Source organism: Meles meles, chromosome 1, assembly GCF_922984935.1.
Source record: "Meles meles chromosome 1, mMelMel3.1 paternal haplotype, whole genome shotgun sequence".
Classification (NCBI taxonomy): Eukaryota; Metazoa; Chordata; class Mammalia; order Carnivora; family Mustelidae; genus Meles; species Meles meles.
The window spans coordinates 24,025,969-24,046,920 of record NC_060066.1 but is presented as its reverse complement, the minus strand read 5'-3'; the positions used below and the strand labels follow the sequence as shown (position 1 = coordinate 24,046,920).

Below are 20,952 nucleotides of genomic sequence, written 5' to 3'. Positions count from 1 at the left end.
GGGAGAATCATCTTGATTTCCCAAGAGAAATATCTAAAATATCCTCTGCCCAAAGGGCATTTTTGGTACAGTCTTCAATGCTTTGGATAAAAAGGAAGCTATAGTGATTTATAAAATATTGAGTGAGAGCAGAAAAATTTCATCTGAATTTTAGTCTTCTGTGACACTTCCATGAGACATCACTCACTTCAAAATATTAAAAAATACTTATTTATATTTCCCCACAAAGATATTTGGAATACCCTAGTTTTTATCTCTATATATTTTTCCATAAGGAATTTCTTATAATTGATTACAAGCTAGAAGTAGGGATCTTTTTTGAGCAATCTTATATTGAAACTGTGGTGAATTTGATTTCAGTTTTATGTCTGGAAAATAAAACTAAATTCTTTTTTTTTTTTTTTTACAAAAAGTACATTAATGTTTTCATAATTCATAACACATAACACATAATTCATAACACAACTCACAGGGAGAAGTGACTTTCACTTTTGAAAAGTATATACTCTGGAAAGATGCAAATGTTTTAATTTTTTCCAGATGCTTCTGTATTTGTTAAGAAAAAAAAAATAGCCAAGTTGGGAAATGAGGCAAAAATAACTGCTTTACCTTCTGAGATCATACTAAGCATGATTTAAAAGGTTTATTATCATTCTACTCTCCTGGAGACTATAACTACTTATTACTGTTTTACTTGTCTATAAAGTTACCTTATAGAAAACTGATCAGTCCCAACGATTTTCTTATTCAGTAACAAAGACAACCCTAGAGGTTATGGTCATTACTGCCAAACAGGACATGAACTGTATCATATGTAATTGAGCAATCTTACTCCGGCATTCTTTCTTTTCAGTCTTTCATATCCTTTTTTGAACCAGCCTTGTTCTAGTGCTTGCTCCTTCCTTAAGGACTTAATTAGAACTTTTGCACATGCTCACTCTCCCTATGAGAATGATGTTTTTGTTTATAACATTTTGAGAGTTAGGTTTTGACAATTTAAAAATTAAATAATGATCTAGTTATTTTATTTACCACCAAACCCATTATGATGGAACGCCATACATAAGGATCCCATCCGTAACGATGTCACTTGTAACCAACAGAATTTCTAGAAACATTTGTGGATACGGCCAAATTAACTTACTTATCATAGGAAATAGAAGACTAACAGGTGTCCAGAAGGAGCAGAGCTCAGTTCTTTGTATGAAGGAATCTCTATAGGGGACCTCCAGATCCAGCCAGCCTTGGCTCTTTAGCTTACTGTAAGACGGGTGTCGATTGCCTTGGTTGTCTGCTTTTATAAACTCTGCATGTTTGGTAAGTGGTAAATGGATGATTATATGTAAACCGACTTGCCAACATTTCACCATGTATTTATTTCTATTAATAATCACAGTCCACAAACAAACATGCATTGAGGGGGAAAATGTAGTTTAAAAAAGGAAAATAAAGAATCTCTTTGATGGCTGGTTGGATCCTAAACATTAATTATTAGTACCTCAGGTTTTTTATATTATGGGAACTGTTTATAAAACTTTTCCAAGAATTCCATGAAAATTATCCCCGAAATAGAAGTCAGCATGTTACAACTTTTACATCAGTTTTTGTTGTTGTTGTCATCTTTCATGCCTTCCTTCCTTCCAGATCAAAGACATTTAAAACACAACCTAATGTATCAATGTTTATAAACTGTTGAGTTATATTTCTTGAGTCTACCTTCTAATCATTAACTATCAAAAATCATCATGAGCAGTGGTGCATGCTAATAAGCAGTCCTCTTTTCTCTGGGTGTTTATACCTTTAAAAATATTAAAAACATATTTTTCCTTTTTTTTAGGTCCTTTTAGTTTATTTATTTATTTTTTCAGCGTAACAGTATTCATAAAAACATATTTTTCTGTAAAAAAGCGCTCTATAGTTGAGTTTAACTATCAACAGAGCTGGGTATCGGTGTTTGTCTTGAAAAGAACAATTCTTGTTAATTATAAGACATTTTAGAGTTTGTTTTTGAGGTTAAAGTGGTTGGGGCAGGAAGGCCAAAAGGAGGAAGCTTTGGTGGCTATGGTACTCTCATGCATGTGAGCACCGTCTGGGAAAGAGACAGGAGCATTGCCTTGTGCGAACGATGTGTTCATCTTTAAACTCAGTTAATTGAAATGCAAATATGTCTACTCTCGGGAGTCTGTTAAGGTGTTGAGGCCACGGATTTGAATCAAAGAAAATGTGCCTGGAAGTTGTATCAAACTTCAGGTTCACGAAACAACGTTGAAAATGGCAAAGAAAAATCTCATGTCTTCAAAAGCAATGGCAGCCCATTTCCTTTTGGACAATAAGATGCTAATAAGGGAATAGGGTTTGGAAGGACAGTAGATGGCCAAAGACACAAAGGCATCAAGCGAGAAAGGCTTCTGCATGTCTTTGCTGTGGACAACTTCAACCAAAGGTATCAAGAAAAGCTTCTCTGCAGTCTTTAAATTTGAGACTGTTTGGGAAATGAAGAGCAATGGGCACCGATTCAGAAAAAAAGATTTTCCATTGCATTTGAGAACACTGAAGTCTCAACGAAGATCACCGGTCCATAATGTAAGGGTATTAGGCAGTCTACTTGGTGATTTTCAGGGACAGTAAACATTTGCTATGGCCTGTGAGGCAACTCACCTTACCTGAATGCTTGCTTGCATGCAGGTTGGAGTGTGATGGCTGGACACAGAGCAAGGACACCTGCTGCTGGCAAAGAAAACTCCCCGATAAAACAGCATTGGCTGGTTGCTGGATTACAGGCTAAAGAACCATATATTGGAAAAACCAAACCAGTTTCATTCTCTAACACCTCTGTGAGTCATTACAGTTCATTTTACTTGGGTTTTCCAGTTTTAATTTTTACTCTATTAGATACCTAAGGTAAGATAACTTTCCTTAAGTGCTTTCCTTGAAGTTAACACTGTTAAGGAAGTTGCTGTGAGTTGCACTGTTAACAAATACCTGAGCCTTCGTGCTGAGTATATGATCTCTTATTTAAAAGTCATAGTGGGAATAACAGAGAAGTGTCTCCTAAAATTTCAATAAAATTTTATTAAGATAATGGGAGGCTTTTTTCTTAAGGGCACTAAAACGCATCATGTAATGAAATGCAATAAGGAAAGGTTAGAAAATGCTCCCAAATGGAAAAATTAAAAATTAAGCCACCTTATAACTGAATCAGCTGGATGCTTGAAGAAAAATCAAGAGTAGGTACTAGATTTGAACTCTCTTTTGTGTCTGTTACCCCTCATGAGCAGTTCTGAGTCCAGAATCAGGACTCAGCAAGCATGAATTAATGCACTCAAAAAACCAATCGCAGTCATAAGGAAAACTTGGTAAAACTCTGCCTTTTATGGGGTGTAACTTCAGGAAATGGCATTAAGAGAAACTAAGAAGGCCATACTTCCTGTGGTGTTCCTTATTAGCATAACAAAATGCATACTTTTAAAAAATAGAATTAAGAAATGAGAGATAACATTTTGAACTAAACAAGATGAATATGTTGGGGCAGATTTTTAGAAGCAATTTTTTAAAGTGAGATTCAAATACTATTCTCAGTTAAGTGACAGTTTTCTGAATTTATCCAAATATCCACATGCCATTGGGATAGAATGAAACCATATTGGCTTCTTCATGGCCTTGTTTCATTCTGAATGAAATGCTTTGGAGTTCTGAATGGTTTAATAGGCAGAACAGGAGTGTCACCAGGAAAAAAATAGAGCTTTCAGGGACTCTACTCTCGCAGCTACACATGTCCCAACATCTGTGTCTACTAGAGTCTGCTTTGCCAGCTGTGACTGAGAATGTGAACTGTTCCAGTTTCTTTTCCAAAGTCCTTCTCTCCATTTGGGTGTGAGATCCTATCTCTTTACACTCACTCATCTATCAAAGAACATTACTCCGGCTGTTTTCCCCTCTCTTTTGGAAAATGAATAAAGCCCTCCTTACTGTATCCTCCTCCTTGGCAAAGGAACATGTTTTTATTTCTCCCACTCTAAAACAAAACCAAACAACTTTCTATTGATTCAACATCTCTTGCCAGCTATCATTCCTTTTTCCAATCTGCGTTACAGCAAAGCTCCCCAAATGGTACATTGTTTTGCAAACCTTTCTTTGTCTTCTCACGTGTACTCCCTCAGACTTTCCCATCCCATCCCATCAGTCATACGTTTTTGTCGATGCACTGCTGACCAGGGGCAGGTACGCAGGCATGTGATCCAGGCAGGGGCACAGGGTCCCGAGCTTCATTGGAAGCTCCAATGCCACTGTCCTGAAATTGGAAATTTCTGAACAAGGAGGCTTTCAGGTTCGGTTTGCTCTGGGTCCTGCAAAATTGCAGGTGACCTTCACACTGCAAAATTAATGAGCGTTTTCCCACTTGCCCTATCAGCAGTATTTTCTAAGGGCAATGGCTTCCTGCTTCATGATACATTTTCATTTTCCGTGGCTTCCAAGATAATTTATTCTCATTTTCCTTCTACCTTACAGGTGGCTTCCTCCTCAGTTTCTGTCACTAGTATCTCCTCATTGCCTTGATTTCAAATACTGAGTGTATTTCCACCTCTGTTCCCTCCCTCGATTATCTCAGTCAGTCTTATGGTTTTAAATACTGTCTAGGTGCTAAGGCTAATGCCTAACCTCCAACTCCTAGATCCAACAGTCTACTTGACCTTTAGACCATAAATGTACTTTGTCCCAAATTTAACTCCTTTTCCTCCCCACTCCAAACCCCATCCATCAAATCCATTTTTCCAGTTTGCTTAGACCAAAAATCTTGGAGTAATTCTTGACTCTTCTCTTTCTCTCCCAGCCTGCATCCAGGCCAGCTAGTTTGTTCTCGTTTTAATGATTTCTGGAATTTTAACTGCTTTTCTGCTCCTGTTCTCTCTTGCAGAGATGACTAAATTAGCTTCCAACCTGGTTTCCTTCCTTCTATCCTTGTATCCTCACCTCCTGTGATTTATGGGAAGCATAGAAGAGAACGGTCCCATTTAAACATACATCAAATAACAATCCTGTGCTCAAAACACTAAAATACCTCCCTGCTTCAGGCAGAATAAAAGTCGTACTAGCCAGAGTGGCCTACAATGTCCTAAATGACCTGATCTCCTCTTAACTCAATACTTTCATTTCCGAGTGAGTTTCTAAATATTCTCCCTCTGGTTTGCCTGCCTCAGCCGCATTGGCCCCCTTGCTCTTTCTCGAACTTACCAGATACACTCTCTCACCTCGGGGCCTTTGCATGTGCTGTGCACTCTGCCAGTTCCTCCTTTAAGTCTTGGCTCAGATGAGGGCTGTACTGTTGGTTAGCCTAATGAATATGGCAACCATCCACTCTACGGCCTTGAACTCTGCTTTTCTTTCCCAGCGCATGCATCACCTTCCAACATGAAATGCTATTTATTTATTTGTTTATTGTGCATGTATGCTTACTGTCTGTTTCCTTTCCATACAAACAGGAGTTTTGGTCTGGTTTTCTTCATTGATGCGGTCCAAATGCTTGGAATAGTGCCTGGTACATAGTAAATACTCAGTTGATAGTTGTTGAATGAATTAATGAAGCCTGGGTTTGTACCACATAGTGACCACCACCACCACCAAAAAATAACAGTAATGATAATTTTGCTATAGAAAAAAAAATCATCCAAGCAACTATAAAAAAAGTAAAATCATAGAAAATAAGCCATCATGATGGCATCAAATTGATCTTTGTAAACTAACTGGTACATTTATGCTTTTTCGGATCCATTAATTCATTGGGTAATATGTGCTATGTTGAAAGAAAATACCTAAGGCGATTTAAGGTCTGAAGAAAACACCACTGGTTGTAGAATATACGAACTCTAAAAACGGACTAATGTATAAATAGGAGGAAGGCAGAAACTGCTTTCACGTGAGAGGTGGTGTAGGTTCTGAGAAGTCTGTGATGTATTTGTGGGGGGAGAGTTCATGAATATTCCTGGGAAATTGCTTACAGTTGAGTCCTCCTGCAATTTTAATTTGGAAATGCACCTATTTATGGGAATACGTTAAAGAATTTCTCTGGTATTTTCCTGCTAATTGCATTTGCTATCCCAGTGTCTGTTTACCTGAAGGAAAAGGTTAGTATTTGTTACATGTTCTGTTGTTGTTATTGCAAAAAGGTTGGGAGAATGGGTTGTTATCTTATGTAATATATTCTGTATCAGTACTTTAACACTCAGGGAAGGTGACTTTCGGATCACTGACATCCTAAACATATTGGAGAACAGCACTGTAAAAGTGGCAATACGATTTAATTATAAAAATTGCTTATTTTTATTCAAAGAAATATCTATTAGATATTTCCATTACAACAATCAACTCTAACATGAAAAAACCTCTCCTTTCCCATCAACTAACTGTTAGGCTCTACTTTTCTACCACTGTTATTTTCACTCAAAAATGTGACATAGAGAGGGGTACAAGGACAGCTTGGACATTGCTAACCATTTACTTCAGCAACTTTCAATCATTTTTAAAATTTCTTTGTTCATCCCAGTGTTAAAAACAGAAAAAAAATGGTACTTGGGGTTATAAAGACGGAGAATGAAAGTACAGACTAATTAGCAGTATGCTCAAAAATGAAGGCTTGTTTGTCTTCTGAGCAAATGTTTTTCGTCTTAAGCAAATTTGGCTCTGAAAGAATCAGGCAGGTGCTGCTGCCACGGTGCTTTCGGGTTTCCTGGCAGAGCTGGAGGTGCACTGGGACCTGAGACAAAACCCAGAGGAACCACAGCTAACCTCAGCGCTTTGCCCAATTTCCTCCCTGCCAGTTACCAGAGTTCACTGTTGTTCAAGCTCCAGGGGTCACACATTGCCTGTCTCGGGGTGGAATTTATTCTGAACAAGTGTTTTGCTTGGCTTACAATATTAAAAAAAAAAAAAAGAAGAAGAAGAAGAAGTCAAATCGGACATTAAAAATTAGGAGATTTCACAAGCAAATTCCCTTTGTCCAGTTTTTCTTGAAAACTAAAAATCTGCAACCCAAGTCAGCTTGGCACTGTTCTTAGAGCTGAGGAAAGGCTACCTTTATACATCCCTCTGGTTCCCAAGGTCTCCGCCCAGCTGGCTCACCCACACGGGGCTACTTGCCTGCATCCTTTGTGCAACTGAGTTTCTGACCCCAGTTTTACCCTCTCAGAGATGGGAGACCAGAAGGTGAGAGAGGACTCATAGTGCTGACTCACTCTCCTTTTTCCTCAAACCATGGTGAACAGCTGATGGTTACAGAGTTCTTTCTGCATGGGATTCTGACAGTCCTGGGTGAGAACAAAGTGTTTTCAACTTTATCTGAAAAGTGGTCCCAAAAGGAGAATCAAGCTCTAAGTAAAGAAATCACATTAAGTGTTACTACTGCACTCTGAATCTGGGGAATGTTACTCCAGCTGTGAAACAAACTTGTCACCATTATGAAAGCCCCTCAAAGTCTAGGCTCTGCTGTTTTCAAAACAAGGGAGAAGAGAAAGAGCTAGAAAAAACAAACAAACAAACAAATAAATAAATAAATTGACGTATTAATTTAGGCTCACAAATATCAGAAGCGAAGATTGTGTAAGGAGGGTAGATACTAATTAATTTGAAATTTTCAAAACAAATCTTCTGAAGCAATTAGTTATGTAAATACTTTAAGTAAGTAAGTAAGTAAGTAAGTAAATAAGTAAATAAATACTTTAAGTAGTCCTGTCCTTTCTGTGTTTTTCCTTCTGGTTACTTGGTTGAATTTTCCCATGTCCTTCTCCTACCTGGATTTCTTCTGCCTCTTCCCTCTTTCAAAATCATCCTTCAGGAAACCTCCTCTGATTAATTTCATTTTAAGCAAACAAACAAGACATGTAATATATTAATACAAACTTTTTGAGATTATTACCAGGATCTTCACATTTTATGTGGGTACACTGAATTGAATCAAAGTTAAGGTTCAAAAGCAGGAGTTTTTACATATTGTAACATAACCACTACACAATAATCAGTACTGGATACTTAATACTCAATGAATGTTTTTGAAATAAACACTTTTTTTATTGTTAGTCTTCCTCAAGAAACTAGTATAAATATATATATTTCACACAAGATCTATCAGAAGGAGAATCCAGGCCATTTCAATCTTAGTGGTTATTTTCGAAAATGGTGATCTGATTTCACCATCTCAACTTATCAGAGCCTGTCTATATGTTACAATGGTCTGTATTTCCTATTGCTATGTGGATGAAAGTGAATCCATATAAACCATACCAACGCCATTATGTATAACTGGTGGTAAAACTTTATTATTCAAGTTTAGATGTAACAGACATCTTTGCTGCCTGAAGATTGTTTGCATAAGAAATACACCAAGAACATGTTTGTGAGTAGAAATGAACATGCACTATGAAAACAAAATTAAATAAAACAAAAAAAAAATTCCATGTGTTGTAAGAACAGAACTATTATAGCCAACATTCTAATATTCAAATCAGGACTACAAATTGAATTTTTTCTTTAGCAACATGAAATCATTCCATATGAAAGACATTTTCTGCTGGTGAATATTGCTGTAAGTTAATTTTACATTGGCATTTTGAGATGTTTCCCAACCCCACCCCACCCCACAATTATCCACGTTGTCAATAGTCCACCCTAAGAAATTTGGCATTTCTTATTGTGATATTTGCCTTGTTGGTAGCCATTAAGAAACTATTGTTTTATCAGCCTTGTAATAGTTTTGCCTCTTCATAGTCAACACTATAGGCTGTCTAGTATGATATTTACAGCTCACGTTTAACAAAAATGACCCCAACCTTTCATGGCCCTTGGGAACTGAGAGTTTAAATAAGCCCCTTGGCCATATAATAATACTTGGCACTCCCATGGTGCCTTTCAACCAAGGATCTCAAAGTGCTTTACAAAACAAGTACTACATTATCATTATTATTATTATTAATATTATTATTATTAATATATTTTTTCCATTTTACAGGTGAGGAACCTGAGGAACGAAAAGAAAAAGTGATTTACTGCAGGTCATAAAATGAAATCAACAACCAGGGGTAGAATCAGGATCCAGTTTTGGGACTTATGGGTCTTGAAGGACCATCTTCTCTGAGGAAGGCTAAAAATGTTACTTCCACATAAAGTTACTCTTACTTTTCTCTGGTGTAGGACAGAGTGAAGCTTACAGCTCTACCTTTCCTTTCAAGACAACAAAACATGAGCATACATTATCCAGTTTCCATGTGTAGATCAATGTTCAATTTCACATTTTCTTCATCCCTGACTTCACACATTTCTGCCCTAGCATCTTCCAAAGGTCCTAATTACTGCCAGTAGTTGTGGACAATTTCTAGATATCAAGAACGTATGACTCAGCTGTCTATGAAACAGTAATGGAAAACCAAAAGGAAGTGTTCTCCCAAAGAAGTCATCCCTCTGCCCTTGGCCGGCTATTTCTTTGGGAAAATAACACAGTCCTTCAAAGTCCCAATGCACGTCCTCCTACCCTCTTCTCATTTACAGCTGCCTACTGATAGAACTCCACCTAATAGTACCTACCTTTGGTTAGCATATTTAGTTTCATATTCTGGTTGAATTTCAAGTCCACCATTTTCTCCTGTGAGCTAGGGATGGCCAGCAAGCCCTAACCTACTGGCTTAACAAAGATGCCTTGCATTTTTTTTTTTCCCCCCATGACCCTCAACCCAAAGACTGTGAGCTCATGTAAACGTCAGGCAAAAGGCTGGCATACAGTGCAGGAGCTGAGCACCAGCTTCTTTCCTCCATGCTTCTACCACTGGATGACAGATATCCCCACTCTGGAATTGCGTTAATGTTCACCAACTCAAGAGGCAGGCGGTTCAGAGATCTCAAGATGGGTCACCTCATGATGTTTTTGCAGCCACACAGCAGAAGGCTAATAATTATTTTAATAGCAATTGTATCGGTACTCTTCAATTTATTAAGAAAAAAATGTATATCCTCAGGCATTTAAAAATATATATACATTTAATATTTTTGGAGCTGTATTTGCATTGGATCGTAATAGATTATGTGCACATGTGCAATCATAAATGTAATGTGCTACCACAGGCTTCAACAAAGAGCTGTTAAAGATAATCACTTTTTTTTTCTTCTTCTCTTTAATATTACCTTAGAAAAGAATCCCCATGCTTGTTTTCTAAAATCTACCTTTACTAAAAGAGAACAGTTTAGAACAAAACATCACTATCTTAAAAGTTGATTTTTTTAAAAAGAACATCTCAATATGTCATGTAGGAAGAATGGGCACACTCTTTTCCTTTTGAACTACAGAGTGAACATGTTAAGGTTTAGAGCTCCATCCTTTTCTCATTCACTTAGAGTCCTGTAGTGTCTCTCAATCCACATCCTTCCAAGGTGGGCTGGCTTGTTATGATTTATCTATCCCAAACAACAGTATTATTATATGAGTGAGAGAGGGAGAAAGAAAGAGTAAGAGAAGGCAGAATGAATGCATGAGCTGGTCCTGACCTAAAGTTTGACTCAAAGCTTGATTCAGAATAGAAACAAGTAATTTCAAAAGACTTACAGTTTTTCAATGGCATACAATTTTAGCGGGCATATAGTTTTCATCATAGGGGAAGCCTTTTCCAAGAGAGAAAAATTCCTAAATCATCTTGAAAGTCCTTAAAAAAAAGGATAAGTACCTAAATAGCTCATTTAGAACCACAATTTAAGGCAAAATCATTCGGAAACCTTAAAACCAAATAAAAATAACAACTAACCATTTTTATAATGTATTTTGAGAGATGGAACAAAGGCTTTCATAGGTCAAAAAATAAGGGGTATTTTAGTGTTACAATAAATTTTCATTTTTAAAAAAGCCCAACCTCTTCTCCATCAAAATATGTATAACAATGAAAACAAAAATGAAAATAAAATAATCAATAATAAAGGAATATGGAATAAGATCTATCATGTCAATGCTATCCAAGAATATTCTACTGAAAGTAGACTGACCATAAATATTCCAAGAATAGTGATATGTATTTTCCAATGCTAATCATTACTACTATGTCTGAGAAAACAAAAATCAGATTAAAAAAAAAAAAAAGAAAAATAAAAAGGAATACATGCCAAAAATGAACAACCTATTTGTGTCTGACACACTGGAGACACTGTTTATGGAGTAGTTTTGCCCAAAGAGTCATACCTGTAATATTGCCCAAGTTAACCAAACTTCTGGCATTCTGCTGATTTGAGCAGTCCATGTATAATGTTGCTTAAGGGTTGCCACAGTGCACTTCGTTAACTAGTCTTTTTACTAAGAAAATGAAATATTGTTTTGTTGTTTGGGACATCTCCTCTCTTTCTGAGATCTTTAATGGCCACCTCTCAAGTCTGCCTGTACATCCTGAGATGCATTCATTGAAATTCCTAAGAAAGATAAATCAGCATCACATGATTTGCATGTCAGAGCTCCTCACTCCACCTCTTTATTTCAGTTTATGTGAATAGTAGAGCTAGACAGGTGAGATCAGAATAGGGTCCTTTCAAAATGAAACTGAAGCTGAAGGCTTAGTCCTGATTTCTTTTTTTTTTTCTCTTTCTCTCCCCCTTTATTTTTGTTTTTTTTTTTGTTTTTGTTTTTTTTTGTTTTTGTTTTTAACATGAAAACAAAAATGCAAGAATGGAAATGACAACACATCAGAAAGACATTTTTAACTTCATTCACTACGACAGTCACAAACTGCTTGAACTCTACCTGCCATCCAACTTGAAGGAACAAAGACCTGGCACTGGGAAAAAGAAACAAAACCCAAACACAACAAAACAATACAGAGCAACTGGGAATTCTGTAAAACTGAGTGCAAACGCGGCTACAGAACGCAATAAAAACACCAGTGCTGCGGGGGCCGGCAGCGCGTATCAAAATAATTTCTGAAATGTTTCATCCGAAACATAGACAAAAGCAATAAAAAGAGGATATATGTTTATCATTTTAAGCATAACAATGTGAGTTAAGAGCTTAAAAATTAAAAAAAAAAAAAGTACTTGGAATGAATAGTGCTACCCTTTTTTTTCCTAAGTAGGCATAAAAATATTTTCATTTCCTTCTTGTTTTCCATACCATTATATCAAGAACTTTCATTTGTTTCATGTTACCGTTTACAACTTTAATGCACACACACACACACAAAAAAGGTATCTACCGCAATAGAAATAGTTGCTTCATTACCTTGTTTGCTACATTTGCAAATGTAAACAGCTAGGCAGAGCCAGAACTGACTCTAATGCATGATGGAATATCTTTGTTGCATACGTACACTGTAGAAAATAATTATTCAATATGTCAGGCACCATTATTTGAAATGTAATACATTAATATTTACTAGAAAAATAAGTTTTTTTTTTCCTATTTGTTCTCCCAACTTCTTTAATGAAATAAGTTAATCTGACAGTGCATCCAGTAGCTTGTAATATCTTCTACATCTCCGTGGCAAAAAATAAACTACTGGTTGGGACAATATAATGCAAATTATTAAAGTCAGTCCTTGTACATACATCCTTGTAGCAAGCATTGAGGCTCGACTAACAGCACCTTTAACCAATTACTTAATGTTCAGTTATGTAGCCCTATTTCCCTGAGCAGTTATGCTGAGGAGCTTTCCCTTCATGGATAGTTTTACAAAGCCTTAAGTATTAAAAGTACTATGAAGATAGACTTCTAAGAATCCTATTTAATGCTACTTAACTAAACCTGTATAAATCTAATGAAGGGAGTGACTGGTACATATACCAACTGTCAGTCTGTGGTAACGTAACCTTAGACGCTGCCTGGCCACAAAGTTTGGAACTTCTATTTAACCAAAAGAAAATAAATAATACAGCAGGTTACCTTGTAGAGAAATACCATGTACTCTAAACAAATTCAGCCCATGGTCTGAACTTTTGTATCCATCTAATCTTTTTGAACTGGGGCGGCGGGGGGGGGGGGGGGTGGAATCCCTTTAGTTATAAAACGTGCCAAGTGAGATTGGTGACCAAGAGGAGGTTTAAAAACAAATCCAGACCGCTTTATCACATATGAGAAAGAAACATCTGGCTTAAAAAAAAAAAAAAAAATAACTACGTAAGCACTGAGGACACTGTTTTGTAAAGATGCATATATATTTGGACAAAATGAACCTAAACTGCCAACAAAAGGACTACTTTTGAAAGGAGTATTTGAACATCTAAAGGACAAAAATATCAGAGAGGGTGTGCATGTGTATGTACAGGCAGGGCTGGCCAAAGTCACCGTGCCGTCGGCTGTCACCTTCCTTGCTGCTCTCTCACCAAGCCTAACCACAGCTCGCATTTCTAGGTCAAGGTCGGAACATGGTCAATGAGAGGAGACTGCTGTAAGAGGCGCCATTTTCCTTTCACTGCCCTGGGAGATTTCTCCTCATCTGCCTAGGATTTCGTGATACTTCTAAATTTAGGCAACAACGTCTGGGTTTATGAACAAATGGACCAATGGCCAGCCCAATACTGCATTAGTATCATAATATGTAAACCCTTTCAAAATTCTAGATAGCTTTGTTCTCTTTCTTTACAAACGTAATAATGAGAGTCAGGTGATACTTCTTATGGACCATTTCCACAGTACACATTTGCCAAGATGGTTTTTTTGACATAACTAGTTCTAAAACGTGACTATTTACTATCTTCCATTTTTTTTTTCTTCTCCCTGACCATTTGTCTCACTTTTTAACCTTGGTAACCTACTCATCAAAAGAAAGAATAAAAGAAGGGAATTTCATGTTGGATAAGGCAGGCTCTATGAAGTATTTTTTTAATAGGTCTTCATAAGACATTACAAGCTATTGAATTCCCATCAAGAAAACCTATTTCTATTTAATTGTGCTAAGTGCTAAGGTTTTACTCTTTAGGTTTTCCATTTTTTTCCGCTTGTGCATTGTTCCTATGCAGGCCCCTCTGGATATGCGTCGTGAAGTCATATTTGTCCGTGCAAAGATGCTGGCATATGCTGCACTGGAAAGGGCCACTGTCACCATGGCAACTCATATGCAAAGCATACATCACTTCATCCAGAAAGACAATGCCACAGTGCACACATTTTGTGGACAGTTCATCTTGAGTACTTCTATCAACTTTCTCTGTTTTTACTACATTCAAGGGACCTTCACTTTTTACATTGGACGGTGCCTTCGTTTTCTCCTTGGAGGCACCGTTTGCAGTTGGCCCAGGTCTGGAATGCTTGATCGCCAAATCTAGAGGAATGTCATTGTCTGATCCAACAGCTGAAAAATGAGGAGGCAGATTGAAGGTGGGATAAGGCACATAGTTTTGGCAAGGATTTGGTAGGCCAGGCACGTGACTCAAGTAGTGCGGATTCCCAGGAACGGAGAGCTTATATTTACTCCAGAACCGCAGCCAATCAGCTTCACTCTGGAAGTCATTATGTACAAATGGAAGTCCGAAAAGGGGGTACTGGTACTTTTCAATAGGGCTGCCTGGTGGTGAATAATTTGGGTGTTTTGCAGGTCTCATGTACTTTTCTATGGGACTGCCTCTCTCAGAACTTCCTTTCCCTTCTGACACGGATGAACTGTTTCCTGGGTCTCCAGTACTTTCCTGAGGACTTTTTATCTGAATGTGCAAAGGTTGCATCCTTTTGTGAATATCCAGAGTTTGGCTGACCAGGACCGGCTGCTGAGCAGAATGGCTTTTAGTCAATGAACCCTGGGCTTCGTATTTACTCAGGCTAGGGAGTGGAATTTCTCTCTGGTGACCTTCGGTTAAATGGTCTTCCGACCTCCTCTCTAAGGGGCTTCCGTTGACCTGCTCCTCGCTGCCCCCCCTCTGCTGTTTGTTGAGCTGCTCAGCCTGCAGTGCCTCTGGGTTAAGGCGCTTTCTTGTCCTTCTCCTAATGATCTGCTCACCGTTGTTTTGTTTAATGATGTTTAAAGGCCTGGGAGTCTGCAGAGAACACACACGCACAATACATAAAAGGGAAACGTGAGAAAATACATTAAAACTCATTAGCAATTCCTCACAAACATGAACCACGCTTAAGTTCAAAGCAAGGGTAGGACTCTACGTTATAGGTTTACTAAATCTCCTCCTCTTGCCCTAAGCAGGATCAGAGGCAGTCACCAAAGCACACTATTTTAGCCTAATTAAATCAAGTCCAACTCTGCAGGGAGCCCTGAAAACTTTCATCTACTTAAAAAACAGCTTTCCCAAACTCAATAGATTTTGGAATTGCATCATTTAGTGATAAAACTGTGTAGAAAGTTCTTTGAAGAAACACGATTTTTCTGCAATTATTTCTCAACTTCTGAGTCATGCACTAGGATGTCAATACAGAAACGCGGGAGCTAGGCTTTAATGACAACTGTGGCAAAATTACAGTGCTGCAGACCAAACGGGGTCCCCTTGTTCGTATGTGGAAGCCCTACCCCACAGTGTGTCTGGATCTGGAGAGCCGGTCTTCAGGAGGCAGATTTGGTTAGATAAGGATGGAGAGAGAAGGAGGCCTTCTCCAAGCCAGGAAGAGAGCTCTCCAACCAGAACCCAGCCACACTGGGACTCTTGACCTCAGACCTCCAGCCCTGAGAACCGTGTGAAAATCTGTTCTGCTGTTGAAGCCCCCCAGTCTACGGTATTTTGTTTTGGTAGCCTGAGCTGACAAATATGTGTATGCTTCTAAATCACTGCAAATGTGAATATAAAGTATTACATATCCGTGCAAAAATAAAGACAAATGAGCAGAATCATGAATAAAGATATCAGGTACTCAAAGCCCTATCAGTGGGAGACTTTTTTTTTTTTTTTCCAGCTCTCACTTTTATTTCTCCATGTTTAACAGTATTGCATATAATCGCTATGGAAATTTTTACTTATCAACAGGTAAAGCATTTGTTTTTTGTTGAAATTCTAAATTCTTTTGTAGCTTTGGTACAAATACATGATACGTCACTCTACTCTGTACTTAGTTAGAATGCTGACTTTCACTAGGCTTGTTTTTTATTCAGCTTAAGCACTGTATGATTGGTAGTTATGTACATGTTCAACAGGCATTTATATTACAGGACTAAAACCCATAGATAAAACTATACCAAAAATTTAACTTGCAGTGAGAGCTCTAACTTTGATTTATAAAATAAAAAGAGTAATTTTAATAAATTAATGCATATTTACAGGTGGAAATTTAGAAAACTCTTGAAGTTTTCAAGAGTTTTCAGGCTAAAACCTGATTTTCCCAAAAGATTACTGAAATCAAATAATTTCTACACAGAATATGAAATATATATATGCATATATATTAAAAAATATGTAACCTGTGAATTATTCCTAGAAAGAATGTACCGTAATGCAAGAGAGACCTCTTATATCTTAAACAAAATATAAATATAAATCCTTTTTGGAATGTTTCTGTTGTCACAGAGGCATTTTGAAGGCAAGAAAGATAACACGCTTGTCACTGACAACTCAGTTATTGGTTTCGGAAGGAAAATGTCACATCCCTTGGATATGCCACATTCATTTATTTTGTTCAGGAATGTTCAATGCTCAGGTTTATAAAGAGCTCCTATTTGTATTATGAAGATATGCAGTATTTAATATCTACCTATAAGGAAACCAGAAATTTGCATTAATACACTTTGAAAACTTTTATAACTTCTGTGACAGTCTTTGACATGAGATGTGTGCATAACCTTTATGTATTTAAGTTTACGATGTAAAGAAACTCAAAACTGAACACAGCTTGCCTCTGGAGAGATGAATATTAAAATAATTGTAAAAAAAAAAGAGTTTACTTTATATCACAGTTGTTAAATTATCATAATCTGGAAGAGCGGTAGTTTAATTAATTCTTGGCCTGCGATTGGCCAGAGTTCAATTAAAATCATTAATGTCAGTACTCATTAAATGAAAGCTTATTGCTGTGCTAAAATGGTGAAGGTGAAGCAAAAGGAAGGTAATGTAGTGGTGGGGGGAGAATCTCTCTGTTAGCTACATGTAATAACTAAGGCTTTACAGTTTACCACCAATTAGTGTTGTTGGCGGCACGCATTTTTTAAAGAGTGCTTCCAATGGTCCATTTATGAGGACGTTTTGTCTAAAATCGTATTCCCTGTAGCTGTAATTTATTCACTGGCTGTGCTAAGAGCTATGGTAGAATGCCAAACAAAATGAAAAAGGCAGAGGGAAATGGATTTCTTTTTACTAAGTGGGGTATTCCTATTTTTAAAGGCAGCTCTTGTCAGCAGATGAACTTCCTAAAGAAAAAAAAAATCCTTCAGGAAGTAAATGCATATAGAGATAGGGGAATTTGTGAGATTTAATTAAACTTTATCAGAGGATTCTAACTAAAATCTGAGAAGAAAGTTCTGGAAGCACCTCGGTGAGCCACAGAAGGAAGCCAGCCAGAGAGTCTGAAACACAAAGCGCCTTCACACCTTACTCTACTGGGATGTGAGCTGTTCCGGCCCTGAAATACCTTCCTCGAATATATCCCCCGAAGAACTGACGAGATCCACCTGGCATTCTCGGGTTCTAGCTCAGAACCACTCTTCTGAACGTGCCTGACTTCTAGTCCCCAAAGCAGCCAAGATGACACTTGCAAATTCTGAACTTAACGTGGAAATAAGTATTCTTTCCCTGCCCTGTATTTTATGTGAAATAAGAGAATCCTCTTTTTAAAACACTTTTATGTATTTTTGAACTTTCAAGGTTTCTCCTTCCTGCCTAAATTAATTTCACCAAATTCTGATAACCATTAGTGCAACTGTCTGTTATGGGAAGTTCCCAGAAATCAATCATTTCCTCGCTTATATCAAAAGAAACATAATGCATTACTAATGATCTCACATATATCTCCCCATAACATCTAAGGCCATTTCACCATAAATCACAGGTGCTCTCCGAGTGACTGTATTAAACTCTGCGGGAGCAGGCATTGCAAGCCAGGGAATGGTACACATCACACTATAGACCAGGCTGCTTTATAAAGCTTTTCCTCAAACAGTCTAACAAGCTCTTACCGAGTGAAGCTTCTGGTAGAGGCCACACGCGTTGCATACATATCCGCCATTTGCATTCTTTCGCCAGAGAGAGGTCTTTGTGGTCAAGCAATTGGCACAAAAAACACCCGAGCCTCTACGCCTCTGAAACGGGAAAAAAACACAAGGTCAGAGGTGAGTCACATGATCAGTGGAGTTAGACCAAATCAACCCAGGAGTTTTGTCTTTAGACTAGCAACAATGACAGTATAAAACCACACTGCCCATAATGAGGTCAGGTTCAATTGTGTTTAATAGGCACCACTGATTTTCATTATAATTAACCCTACAGTGATGGATGAGGTGTGTGCAACACCAAAGGCTTTTCACAGAAACAGCTTTAACTTTTTGAACTTTGGGTTTTGTGCCTTTAATGATGGCTCCTAAATGCTGAACCCTAAAATATACCTTCTAAAAGTGTCAAAACAAAAAGTCACAAGACAGAACGTGGTGATATGTTTAATATACTTTGGCGAAGGGGGAGCACGGGCTACCTGAGCTATAAAAATAGAGTGAAGCGTGGAAGAAATGCGGAATATAAAGCATTTAAAATTAAACCTGATTTGTGTCTTTTTGGATGTCATTCATGTAACACAAGTATTAAGAGGATATCACACACTCAATTCTAGTTTTGGGGGTTGCAATGGTAAACTTGAAAGAGAACACCGTCTATTTCCCAGAGCTGAGGGGACCAGTCGAAACTTGTTGCCAACTCGAAGTACAGTATTACTGAGAACGCTTATGAGGTGCCTGTGGAAGCCAGACAAGCTAGTCCCATCAATGGCTATTTATTTTATTTGCCTCAGACTTGGAAATCACAAGCGTTTCCGAATACAAATTGATTTTAGTAGGCTGAATTCTGTAATCACCAGATTCAAAAATAATCTAAGAATATTTAAAAGTAGATAATTAGTATTGCTTGTTCCATTCTTGCTATCAAGTAATGATTCCATTAAACTCACTGAAACAAAAGTCAGGCTGTGTTTGTAGGCGCAAATACTAACAGGCAGGAAATGAAATGCTCTTGCTGCAAGAAAAAAAAAAAAAAAAAAAAAAAGACAGCCTGAATTGCAACTTCACTCTCCTTTCTCTAGGAAGCGAAGCCTTTAATGATAAAATATGCACGTTAGATAAGGAGTGGAAAAATGTTTCTGGAACCCAATTTTATTATAAATTTAAAATTACAAATACTGTAAGTCAAAATTTCAGGGATTCATAAAATTTAGGCAATTTATTTAACTTGAGTCCATACTGTAGACCAGTGCTATCCCTGCCAAGAAAATACAATGGTTATAATTGTACTCTGATACATTTCAAATGGAAAGCTTTCTGCAGACATAATTTTGGCTTCAAGACTGGAACACTTTCTTGGCATTGAAAGGGCATTTGATTCATCGGGTGTTTCACAATGTATCACTAAAAAGACCTGGTGAGCAGCCAGTTCCCTATAGGGTAATTTTTCCATCCAGATGCAAGTGCTATCAGAGGCCCTCGTCAGCTAAACTAATTATGATCTTGCAATTGCTGATGCCTGCTCACTCTAACATTCGACATCCTCCATTAATCATCAATACAAGGAAAATGAATGAAACGTAAAGAAATGAGGGCTGGTAAGCTGCACAGCCATAAAAATCTGAAATGAGAGCAATAATTTAACAAGATTGGGGGAATGTTTTTAGTGTGCACAAAGTCAGGCTAACAATTGCCCTTTTCAACCAAGAACACGATTTCATTAGTGTAGCAGGTCGTGCTACTTTAGGTGATGTAATAAAAGCTAGATTTTGCACAAAGATAATCTCTGGCTCCCCTTTTTCTCCCTCTCTGCCCAAGTAGGACCAGGAACATGTCACGGTTAGAGCAACGGCAAACGCTGGGTGTCAGGCCACAAGTCCCAGTTGGGACCTCCTGCAAAAGTAGAGATTGCTCCCTCCTGAAAATCAATGAACTACTAGATGCTATGTTTATCAAACATTCTGGGGCCCCCTTTATCTCAAGTAAAGATAGTTAGGAGCCTAGTTAGGTTAAAATTGTGAAACTTTCCTAAGGTCACGCCATCTTTTTCCTAGATCTAAATAACACGCTTGGCAAATAAACACCAAGTTGATCCACATAAAGGCAATGTAAATGTCCATTTGGAAACTAACCCACATATATGGCTGAGACTCAAATCTGAATGTGTAACCATTCACTCCAGCCTGCTTTTCTTTCCTTTTGCCCTGGGTGCTTGACACAGCATGCCAAAGTGGGTGTAATCCTGGTTTCTGAGAGCGTTTCAATCCTTGCACAATTTTGTGCTTAATTTTCTTGCAAAGAAAATGCCCTTCATTAGTTAGAGGGTAAGTCCTAAAATTATAGCACTGGTTTCCACAGGCCTATCTTGCTTTAAGCAGCACTTAGGCTCCACTAAAGAGGTATATTTTGGGAAAACTATATCTTATTTAAGACATCAGGGGTTACTCTGGATTCATTTACCCAGAGTCAGTATAGCATGGAGGTTAATAATCAGATTTAGGAGTCAGACTACTTGTATTCAAAACATGTCTCTGCCTTTTGCCAGGTGCAACTTTAGGCAAGTTACTTAACCTCTCAAAGCTTCAATTTCCCACCTTTAAAGTGTGAGCTGTTGTAGTATGTGGGCAAATGGATACAATTAAAACAGTACCAGGGATGTAGTAAACACTCAGTAAGTTAGCTATTTGTCAAAGGGATTCAATTATTATTATTATTATTTGGTACGAGAAAAATACTTGGCTAGCTTTGTTTCCATCTCCTTAATCTGCTTATTGAACATTATAGAGATGCTTAAGACATACAGTTGAATATTATCAATTGTAGTTCATTTGTGACAATCTTATCAAATATGAGAATGGAAAGTTGAGTCAGA

The 20,952-nt window shown here is 37.6% G+C and overlaps 1 protein-coding gene across 3 annotated transcripts in view; it reads right to left on the bottom strand.

Moving 5' to 3' along the window:
* Positions 1-11,700: 11,700 nt before the first annotated feature.
* The window catches only part of TRPS1 (transcriptional repressor GATA binding 1), a 251,599-nt gene continuing 242,347 nt past the window's right edge, over positions 11,701-20,952 (bottom strand). For all 3 annotated transcript variants that reach the window (XM_046023967.1, XM_046023977.1, XM_046023983.1), the window contains 2 exons: positions 18,051-18,173; positions 11,701-14,979 (listed from right to left, as the gene is read on the bottom strand). In XM_046023967.1, the coding sequence (XP_045879923.1) occupies positions 13,918-14,979; positions 18,051-18,173 (1,185 nt within the window). In that variant the 3' untranslated portion in view covers positions 11,701-13,917. The remainder of the gene's footprint in view (positions 14,980-18,050; positions 18,174-20,952) is intronic.